General features: G+C 35.9%; 1 protein-coding gene and 1 long non-coding RNA gene across 2 annotated transcripts; both read right to left on the reverse strand.

The window, feature by feature from the left end:
* Positions 1-2,564: 2,564 nt before the first annotated feature.
* Positions 2,565-5,858, reverse strand: LOC120335409 (uncharacterized). The gene is made up of 4 exons (XM_078109684.1): positions 4,987-5,858; positions 3,382-3,473; positions 3,130-3,237; positions 2,565-2,696 (listed from the first exon to the last, which is right to left on the reverse strand). The coding sequence occupies exons 1-4, from the start codon at positions 5,439-5,441 to the stop codon at positions 2,650-2,652; spliced, it is 702 nt and encodes a 233-aa protein (XP_077965810.1). The 5' UTR covers positions 5,442-5,858; the 3' UTR covers positions 2,565-2,649.
* A 716-nt stretch (positions 5,859-6,574) lies between these two features.
* On the reverse strand, positions 6,575-7,598 carry LOC120335941 (uncharacterized). The gene is made up of 3 exons (XR_013469915.1): positions 7,354-7,598; positions 6,876-6,986; positions 6,575-6,732 (listed from the first exon to the last, which is right to left on the reverse strand). It is a non-coding gene; the product is annotated as an uncharacterized LOC120335941 (long non-coding RNA).
* Positions 7,599-11,919: the final 4,321 nt, after the last annotated feature.

An 11,919-nucleotide genomic window follows, 5' to 3' on the forward strand; every position in this document is an offset into this window, starting at 1 on the left:
GTATATGTGTATAAATCTTCAATAATATATATAAATGTATAACAAACACATAGACTTTCATAGAAGACAATTGATAAAAATAATGCAGATGATGCGTTATAAACCATACCGATTGCCCGTAAAAGTCACCATATAGTCTATTTCATTAACAAAAATATTTAAAAGAGCCTATAAAGTATATCGACACGCTCACCTGAAACTCAAAGAAACTTTATATTAATATATATATATAAATATAGATGTACAAATATGAATCATTGAGTGATAAAATTTGACAACTTACCTACGACATTCTGATCATGAATAGTATCAAAATTCTTTTCTTGTATAACGGTTCCAGCCGTCAAATCGTCGGGAAATTGCGAACAAGATCTTCTTGACATTGCGTATCCCGAGTTCAGATACAAGTTCAAAGTCAATACATTGAGCATTTATAACGAAAAATAAATAATATTTAAACCTAGTTCGGTTTCCGTATTCAGAATCGCAGAAGTTTTCACGTCCTTTGTTTTTCGGGTGACGCTCGTTTACAGAATATAGTATAGGCCTACCCGTCTGCTCAACCAGAGGATTCACCTGTAAATATACCGTACAATCTACAGCAGTATATAGTACCGAGATAATAATGCGAATGAATGTTATTCCCCTCGTAAATACACTGTAGGCCCACGGCAGTAGGTCCTAACCATTATTCCGTGACCCCTATTTTCGTAAAATCAATGACTACAGATACTCGCGACACCATGATCAAAAAAGTGAAGCATTTTCAAATACATTAATATTTAGTTATCAGGCATAGCCAACCTAGGCTAATAGATTCTTCGTAAGATTTTTAGTTTTCAATGGGGCTTATTTTGTTAGCATATATTCACGAACAAAAAGGCAGATAACACTTCAGACTAGACAAGTCACATTATTCAACTTCACTAGTTGCCTCAGCTAGTCATAACACTAGTCAATTCACTGACAATAGTGATGAAACAATGAGTCAAAAGATTTTTCTTGTTATTTTTATGACGAGAAAACACCATATGCGATTTTTTGTTTACCCTCGCACAAATGCAACGCGGGCCACATATATTGAAGCGGCGTGTCACATGTGGCCCGCGGGCCTGGGTTTGGACCACCCTGATCTATTACATCCATTTGATATATTCTGGACGCTACTTTGGATTTATTTTGATTCCGATTGGTCAATTTGGCATTAGAAGACTCCTACTGTAATCAGCTCCTTTTTAGAAATATTTTCCTACATATTTCAGTCCTATATATTATACCAATACAATTTATCAATTCTTACTCAATTATCAATATGGCGTAGCTAATTTTTTCTGTTACTGTTTTTTTTATTTTTTGTTTGTATATTATTTTTACCAAGTAATATATCTTATCTTTTTTTCTTTCTCTATTTTTATTTTGTCTGATTGATTGTATATGTGCGCGTACATGTGTTTTAAATCAACTTAATAATTTTGGGTAAGCGAACAAGTACCACTTTTTCTGACAACATCTTCCTATCTAAAATATGTACGTTTTAAATCTTACCTAAAGTGTTGTTTGCTCTCCTGATTCTGTAATCAGTTTTGTTTATTTTGTTTTTATCAATTATTCTATCGTCTCTTATGCTGGTTATGGAGTCAAAATAAACTTATATTCATTTATACTTATCGGCTGTTTCCGATTCGACGCTACGCGATGGAGGTATGTACGGTACGAAAAGTAATTTGTTTTGTATTTCGTGTCCATATATTTTAGCATCGCTGTTTTTTTTTACATAATGACCATATCGCTTTCTTTTGTGAATACATTCCCCCAATGCAGATTAGTGAAATAATGAATAATATTTATTTGGGAATTTATCTTAGCACAATGTATTTTGAAATGAACGGCAGTTATTGAGTGTTTTTATAAATGAATGAAGAGTTGCGTCATTTGTGTACTTAGGTATTTGACAAATTGCAATTTAAAAACCGAACGTCATTGATAAATATCATGAAAACGTAAATCCAACAATTGGACTCCAGATTTAACAGATCAAGTTGGCCAGGTTAACTCCTTAGGGTGTTACACTCGCTTTGTATCAAGCGACTTTGGTTGTATTAATTATTACACGCCATTTGATCCTTTAATAAATAACCTTTTAGTGTATTGGATATACAAACGACTTCGAGTATTCCCTGATAGTAAATAACTTGTCTGATTTAATTCATACGTCGTCTTCGTGTTTGTGTGTGATCAGTCAATAATATCAGATAAGCCTACCGTTGTATTACTAGTACTCATCAGGTGTACATATCGTATAATCGTCCACGAAAACTTGACTTGATTTATCGTCAGTAATTTTAGAGGAGGCGATAATACCTACTAATGATTATTACGTCATTGAAATTAAAATTCACCCGGGAGTCTTCAAGAGACTAACTAAATTAAAGCGGAGAGCCATGAGCTTTAACTGCTATGTTATTTTATGCCATTAAATGCAAATTACATCTCAACATACCTCAAGATCAAGCTATTCAACGCAAAACTTACACATATACAACAAAAATTTGCAAGAAATGATACATGATACTAATTCCGTAATTAATCATACAAAATTGACAGTTAGAAACCATTAGAGGGACCAGATCTGAAAAATCAAATCAGAGACTATTCCTCGTTTGCTTCATTGCCGTTCTGCGCTGGAACAGAGTTATCTATAAAATTTTGATATAGGAAACACAGTATTACATCACTTGTGCAAACATTATGTTATAACGATGTTTTCATTAATTTTAAAAAAATTCAATTTACTCGCATATTTTTTAAAATCTTTATAAAAAGTTCAAATTGAACTTTTATGTACAGCTAAATTTCTATAAACAATGAGCATCAGACAATCAGGTCAATTGTGGAATTCGGGCATTCTGTTTTAGTGCATATATTTTATTATATTATATCACCTATGTACATGAAATAAATATCCTTTAAAACTCCCATTATGTTAGTTATCTTCCGGGAAATAGAATTTTTATGTTTAATATCATTAACAAGCTTTTTTTAACATTATCAAATAATTGCTTCATCAAACTAGTTTGACTTTGAACGATCTCATTCTTTATTCGTTTTGTTCATTATATTATAAATTACCTATATTTTCTCTCCTAACCCTAATGTTTCCGCCATGTATCTCACGTCCCACGTTTGAGCCTTGTGTCAAGAATTCACCAGCTACCACTCCTGTCCCACATGCAATAACTAAAAATTAATAAGTTGTAATAAGTGTAACGAATAGAGACAAACTAGAAAATTAAAATATACCCATTTGTAAAAAAAGAATATAAATGTGCTGTTAACCTGCTACAACAAAAGATTTATATGTTGTTCGAAATATTGTCTCACCTTCAAGGTTTCGGTCATGTATTACATCACTGTTATTTCCTGCTATAATCACAGCAGCCGTGGTGTTTTCTGGAATGTCCGATCCACATGGCCTGTCAAATTGGTTTAAAACTGTTTCAAAATATCATTCTTATTTCTTTCGAAGACGTAAAAGTACTGGCACTTTATGTTGTCAGCTCGTCGCAACTTTCATCATTACCAATGAAATTGGGGTAAATCAATAGCCGCTAAAGCCCAAAAAATCTGAAAACCTATATATACTAATAATTGCCCTCGTGTTGATTAGAAAAACGGAAAGCTATTTTTGTGTCTACGTCAAGATTAACATTACCGCCACCAACGAATATGATTCGGCATAATAATTCCAAGGTTTACTTTCTGTTCACAACAGCAAAGCCTTATAAAATAGTGCCCATTTTTCAATGTAATAGAGCAGGGGTGTCAAACTCGTGGGTTTTTGAGGGGCCGCATTACATTTTGGGAATTGTGCAAAGGGCCGCAAATAGATTTGATATATTTTGACAATGTATACTTGAAGCCTATTTTTTAGATAGGTATAGTTTGTGACATATATTGTGATGCAATTAAACAGCCGAATGAAGTTTTGGTATCTTCTCGAATTTCAAATGCCACTTACATATTAATTTTTGCATTTCAATATTATTGCAATTTACTGTATTTATCACAAAAAATCATAATTTTTTATGTACAACTATCCAAAACATTTTTGGACAAAGTTTTGATAAGAAAAGAAAAATACATACACTAAAAAATACTTAATCTAAATATATAAGCCTAAAATTTACAAAAATACTACAGAATAAACTTTTTTTTTATAACATATATATGTCCTGACGTTTGGCGTCTCTTTTGTGCCACCAGCTTACTAATATCAGGCTGAAATGATTTTACAGTACCAATTCTAATTAAAGAGGTCACATGATCATTGGTTATTCTGGATCATTAAGAATGTTCGATTAATTTCAGTAATACAAAAATATTACGTTTATCATTGCATGTATAGATCAGTAAACAAACAAATGACTGACTTTTCGGACTAGACATTTCCCACCACATTTTGCGACATTTCCTGTCATTACGTGGCATACGTGGACCGCTTGAATTATGATTGATATTGATTTTGAGGAACTAGGTAGCTTTATAATTATGATAATATACAAACACATAAAATAAATTTGTTCAAAGTTCTTCTTTCAGATCTTTAAAATTGTCTTATTGACTGTTGAGCATATTCTGATAATTCCTATACTTATATTGTATTCTTTCATTGTACTGATGGAAATGTGACCAATTAAACAATGTGATTTGGAATTTTGAGAAATGTAGAAATATTGCAACTCCCATTTTTCTTCAAAAATGCCACCCTCTTCTTGTACTTTGCGATTTGTTTAATCCAATTGGGTCCAATCGCAAACAAAAAAATGTTATTTTCTAAAACTGCTTTCAGCAAATTGTGGTTTTCTGTGTGAATAATCGATTTCACTTTAAAATGTTTGAAAAATGTATTAAATTTTGAATAAAGAAAAACCCGCGGCCCGCATGTTTGACAGCCCATAATATAACATAATATGATATTTTACTTACGTATCCACGGATTTAATTCTGACTTTTTCGATGAGATCAAGTATTTTTTTGTGTTTTACATGGTCATCTCCAAGAATACTCATTAATGTGGTATCCAGATCTTCAAAATCCATTTTCATCTTCTGAGTTATTTTTCCCTCAGCAAGCAATTTGTTAAACTTTTCTTCATGTTTTTTTGGAACGGCAACTTTGAAAACATTATTTTCATTGACGTCTTGGATGTTAACCCATGGCAAATACCCTTTAAGGCATTTTGCAGCAACATATAAAGATGTAGCGGCAACCGCGCCAACACCTAATTTTAAGCACATGTCTAGATTTACGAAACCCACAACAGACGTGATAGCGTTTCTTACTGCTTCTATATCAGTCTTAAGTACTAAATCACCGTAGTTAACACCAAGGTTTGATCCATCAAAATTCACTTTCAGTGGTTTTAGTTCGAATTCTGTCATTATTAAAGCGACTTCAAAAAGCAACCCAACTTTATCAACGATAAATAATCCGAGGTGCTCACAGCCTTTTATGCCACGCAAACAGTTCCGTATTTCTATTTTTAGTATACCTTCGTATCAAATGTTGGTTTCGTCTCGACAAAGAGGAACCATACGGCCATCCTGTTTGTTTTGATTAGGGTTTACGTCAGGCAAAGTGAGTATGCGTCAGAACTGGGTTACTTTTAAATGCAAATATATTGATTACTATTCGTGGGTCTGTAAATTTAAGCCATCTAATTTTGTTTCTTTAGTTCAAAAACAATTTTTTCAACGTTTTTGAAAATCTACAAAAATTATGTTCAATAATATAAAATATTCTGAATATTTCAATAGCAAATATTGCTTGGACTTCATCACACTAGTTACAAGATCCACAGTTACACCAGAGCCATTTTTATAGCTCTGGTTACACGGAATCACCTATATATATTTAATATGAACGATGTGTTTGTTATGCGCCATCAGAAATATATATATATATATAAGAATATGATGCGAAAATCGGTCATTTTGCTGGAGCTTTTTGACGAAGCAGGTCAGTTCAGTTAAACATATGTATTCAAGCTTAGTCGAGCATAAATCAGAAATGAAAAAGATTCTAACAAGGGACATTAATATTTACCTAACTTATTTACACATCACGAAAGTTTTCGATTCCTTTGTTTTCGGATGACGCTCGTTTGTAGAATATCATATTGGCCTACCCAACTACTTACCCAAGACAATCGGTAATCATCATGTAAATATACTGTACAGTGTACATTATATGAAACCGAAATGATGGTGCGAATGTTTGTTATTTCCCTCTGTAGATATACAGTACAGCAGTGGTTCCAAAAATTTTTGTAAAATCAAAGACTACAGATACTTGATTATGGCTACTACTATCTCTTCAAGTTTTACACAAAACGCAACATGAAAATCAAGTTTATTTTTCAAGAGAGGCATGGCCATGGGCTGTCATGCTTGATTTCACGCAACATGTTTCAGAAAAGTTTACTTGCCAAGGTAAAACAAAGTGTTCTGAATCTAAGATAACCTATGTGCCTGTCCCCTGGCGGAACACATGAATTCAAAACCATTATGCCAAAAAAAAAAACAAAGGATACTCAATTTTATAAAACTGCAACAATTACCCGTAAGTAAAATGAACAAAATAGAAATAAAAAAATGATCAATGACGGCAGCTATTGTTTTCTTCGAAGCTACTTATGGTGGTGAAACCCAGCAATGATATTCTCTCGTTCTCCTAAAAAAAGATATGCAACTTTATTCCATTGCAGCTATCCTATGAAGTGTATGAATCTTCAATAATATATATAAATGTATAACAAACACATAGACTTTCATAGAAGACAATTGATAAAAATAATTTATGAAGCATGAACGTACCATTAGAATCAAAAACCAAAGTGGTGGATCCACCTTTGATTACACGGTTCGTCTCTGCATTTTCTGCTATATATGTTCCTACTACTGAACCTTCACCACTGCTGTTGATAACTAGATATGAAAATAAACAAAATGGTAACTGTCAGCTGTGATAAAATTTGTATAGGCCTAAATAGTATTACAACATTTGTTATGTACGAAATATAAAGGAGAGATATATATACAAGAAGATGCAGATTTTATTTGTTCAATTTCTAGAAAAGAATCGGCAATAATGTTTTACTATTGTTACAGATGATGCTTTATAAACCATACCGATTGCCCGTAAAAGTCGCCATATAGTCTATTTCATTAACAAAAAATATTTAAAAGAGCCTATAAAGTGTATCGACACGCTCACCTGAAACTCAAAGAATCCTCATATATATATATAGATGTAAAAATATGAATCATTGTGTGATAAAATTTGACAACTTACCTACGACATTCTGATCATGAATAGTATCAAAATTCTTTCCTTGTATAACGGTTCCAGCCGTCAAATCGTCGGGAAATTGCGAAGAAGATCTTTCTGCCATTGTGTATCTCGAGTTCAGATACAAGTTCAAAGTCAATACATTAAGCAATTACAACAAAAAATAAATAATACTTAAACCTAGTTCGGTTTCTGTATTCAGAATTGGAGAAGTTTTCCCGTCCTTTGTTTTTCGGGTGACGCTCGTAGAATATAGTATAGGCCTACCCGTCTTCTCAACCAGGGGATTCACCTGTAAATATACCGTACAATCTACAGCAGTATATAGTACCGAGATAATAACGCGAATGAATGTTATTCCCCTCGTAAATACACTGTAGGCCTACGGCAATAGGTCCTAACCATATTTCCGTGACCCCTATTTTCGTAAAATCAGTGACTACAGATACTCGCGACACCATGATCAAAAAAGTGAAGCATTTTCAAAAATCAGTATATTCTGTTGGGTTATCTTATTGAGAACAATGTGCCTGTATATCGACTGTAAGTGGTTCCCAACCTTTTTACCCCGACGGGAAGGTAACATCAATTGAAATGATCTCGCGGACCGGTAACGAAATAATGAAACAAGCCGATAGGCGCCCAATATGGATATCTGCCATTGCTTAAGGCCCGCATAATTTCAGTTTAATGAAGGGTAATACGGAGACGCCATTGTACCGAGTAAACTGTAAAGTGTACCAGAACTGCCAGTTCATTTTGAACGCTGTGCGGCTCATCGATATCAGTGTGCATGCGGCGTATTCCACTCCAGGAATCGTTACAGCCTATTCATAATTTCAGATCTAAAACAAGATGCCATGACCAGTTAATGAAATTGCCAGTTCATTTTGAACGCTGTGTGGATGGTTCTCATAGCCGAGAGGAACTGTGGTAATTGTTGAAACATTTTCACTAGAATTCCTAAGGCTTCCCCAGTTTATGGACTGTCGAGATAAAAGAGGTCTTGTTAGAGAAATTTCTTTCTTAATCTGGGGGTAGAGATCTCAGAATGTTAATATTCTACTTAGTTTACATCAAAATGGCGAAGGAATGTTAGAAAATTAGAAATTTGTCAGCGATCGGGTGTTTTTTCGTTGCTGTCATGGAAACGAAACATCAGCCCAGTCTTTCGAGTAAAAGCACAATACTAGGAGAACATTGTTGAAAAATTTCATCCAGATTGATCCAGCCGTTTAGAAGCTACGTCAAAACAAACAGACAGACAAACATTTACACAGACAGAACGACTGATAATAAGGGTCTCTCTCCTAGAGCGGAGATCCAACAGAACGACTGATAATAAGGGTCTCCTAGAGCGGAGATCCAACAGAACGACTGGTAATAAGGGTCTCCTAGACTCTATATTCTGTAACTAAAGGGGTTTACGCTGGTAGCAAAATACCAAACAACATAATTTATCGTCAACCGAAAAATTTCTGTTGGGTCCATTGGATTAGCCTACAAGGTGGTCTGAAAAGATCCGAACTAAGGTAAACTACTTATTCGGATGTAACATGATCAAAAAAACTGTAAACACTCAAGTATCATTGGCGATCGTAACACTAGCACTCAATTGCATTTATTGATACCCAAACAGCACCAATTTCACTTTTAAATCCTAGTGACTTGTGTGCGTATGTTCAACAGATGTTAGGCGACCCCTAAAATCTTCACGTGAACCCACCCGAGGCCGCGACCCAAAAGGAACCACTTGTGTATAGAAAAAAGATAATGACGCAAATACACATTTCAGTAACAACGTTGCGTCAGAAATTCAAGTTTTTGTACCACAAGTGCATCATAATGACGCAATTCTTCTTTGCACAAAATATTCAAGTAATTTTAGCGTAGTTACGAACCTATGTATTCATTTTATATATATATATATATATATATATATAATAGGCCTCTGATGTTCAAAAGTTATAATAATATACATTCACCAACGGTTTATAGATTATTGACCTGTCAATAGAACATTAGCATTTTACAGACCGGAAAAATTCGTTTCGAAGACTTCATCCAGCGGAAACGCTAGTGACATGATTACCCTCCATTAGCTCAAAAACAAAACAAGATCCGCGAGTTGTTATCAAGCGGCGACAGTGTTTGATTGCTTATTGACGGCGTTCCATGTAATCGTTTCTGTCATATCAGCGAGTATTTCGCATTGGGTCATGTACATGGAATTCTTGGCGGATGATTCAATGACTGAAGGAACAGTAGTAGGCCTATATGTCAGCTAGGCTTGGAACCCTTTCCTTAAATTAACGTTGTGCTATAAATAATGTTACGAATCTCTACAAGTAGGCTAGTGATATTGCGATGTGGAACTGAATAAAATATAATTTCACTCCAACAAAACTTTATCAACATTTTGTAACGCTGTTTGTAATAATTCCATCAACGGGATAAGATTTTGTTTAAGTTCTATATTAAAAAAATCTAATCAAGGAGTAGGAATTGCCAGGCATGTTGCTCCACTGTAGTTTCTCTTAAGATATCCAGGGTAAGGTCGCTGCGCTACCCGCGAGGGGAAATGTATGGAAATATTTTTAGTTAATTTAGAAGCATATGTTTGTTTGAAGTTTGTTGGAGGACCCGGGTCGTTGCGCCGGACGAATGACGGAAATTCGTCCGGCGCTGTGCCCCCGACCACTCTAGTCCATTAAGAAGTTCAAATACCCTGTAATAAACTGATCACCCCTAACCGGAGTCGAATTTTTCCAATTTTAAGGTCCGTGATCACTCAACCGTTACGAAATTTTTTTGACATAAACTAGACCTCAACTACCTTGCATGACCCGAATATGGCGCCTCTACCTTCTACCATTCTCGAGATATAACGTGAAATCACTGGAGCGTGACTGAGGAGATGGACAAATAAAATTTCTTTCAAAATAGATTCAAATAATTTTTCTTAACATGCCCATGCCTTCACTTTCTCAACAGGTCCTTTCAGAGGCCTGCAATAAGCCAAAACCACTAGACCATGACTGGGGAGTGAGAGAAAAAAAATTTCTTGAAAAAAGCATTAAACTAAATTTCCCCAACATATCTATCTATTTTATTTCTCGATAGCTTCATTTTTAGGTGCGCAACCTTCTTACGCCACTGGAGGGCGATTGGGAGGGGGAATTCCCAAGATTCAGGTGGTGAAATATTCTATATATTAGTCCCTTTGAGATTTAAGCATCACTTTGCCCAAAAACCAATTCCAAGTGCTCCTAATAGCCCAAAAACCATATTATCTAAGTGGGCGTGGCTTTCCACACGTTTTCTCCCCACTGGGGGGCGGTGGCAGTGCCCCCACCCCCAATTGCACTTGGAAAAAATCCCAATACTCGGGCAAACGCTTTCTGGCCCCGGAAACGCAGCTAAACGGCTTCTAAACCCCAAAATCACTCTTGCGAGACTTGATTGACAGCCTGAAATAATTAATGTCACGCAACCTTAAATTTGGGCCACCAAAAGCCCGTTTTGGCCCACTTCCTTTGGCCCGATCGTTCTGAAAAATTTTATTTGCTATTTTGGTAACTGCCCCCTACTACATGCCAAGTTTCGTCCCGATCGGCCCGCCAGTTTTCTGGGAAATGGTAACTCGATGGGTCTTAGCCAAGAGACTTCGTCACATTATTTTTGCCCTACGCGCAAAGTCTTTTGACCATTACTGTGCATACGCACTTTCAGTGCTACAAGTTTGCCTGACCATTAGCTTCATTTTTAGGTGCGCAACCTTCTTACGCCACTGGAGGGCGATTGGGAGGGGGAATTCCCAAGATTCAGGTGGTGAAATATTCTATATATTAGTCCCTTTGAGATTTAAGCATCACTTTGCCCAAAAACCAATTCCAAGTGCTCCTAATAGCCCAAAAACCATATTATCTAAGTGGGCGTGGCTTTCCACACGTTTTCTCCCCACTGGGGGGCGGTGGCAGTGCCCCCACCCCCAATTGCACTTGGAAAAAATCCCAATACTCGGGCAAACGCTTTCTGGCCCCGGAAACGCAGCTAAACGGCTTCTAAACCCCAAAATCACTCTTGCGAGACTTGATTGACAGCCTGAAATAATTAATGTCACGCAACCTTAAATTTGGGCCACCAAAAGCCCGTTTTGGCCCACTTCCTTTGGCCCGATCGTTCTGAAAAATTTTATTTGCTATTTTGGTAACTGCCCCCTACTACATGCCAAGTTTCGTCCCGATCGGCCCGCCAGTTTTCTGGGAAATGGTAACTCGATGGGTCTTAGCCAAGAGACTTCGTCACATTATTTTTGCCCTACGCGCAAAGTCTTTTGACCATTACTGTGCATACGCACTTTCAGTGCTACAAGTTTGCCTGACCATCGAGATCTCTAGCTAGCTCACGTGCGCCACCGTGCAGTGACATAGTTGCTACCAAATTTGGCAAACAAATGCTCATAACAGGTACATAAAGCGGTACTCCCGGAGTATCCGTACCAAGATGGCGCACAACCTGAACATAGTATGTGTACAAGGTTAGAGTTCTCAGTTTGTGCATCATCTT

The sequence above is a fragment of the Styela clava genome, chromosome 2, assembly GCF_964204865.1.
Source record: "Styela clava chromosome 2, kaStyClav1.hap1.2, whole genome shotgun sequence".
NCBI lineage: Eukaryota > Metazoa > Chordata > Ascidiacea > Stolidobranchia > Styelidae > Styela > Styela clava.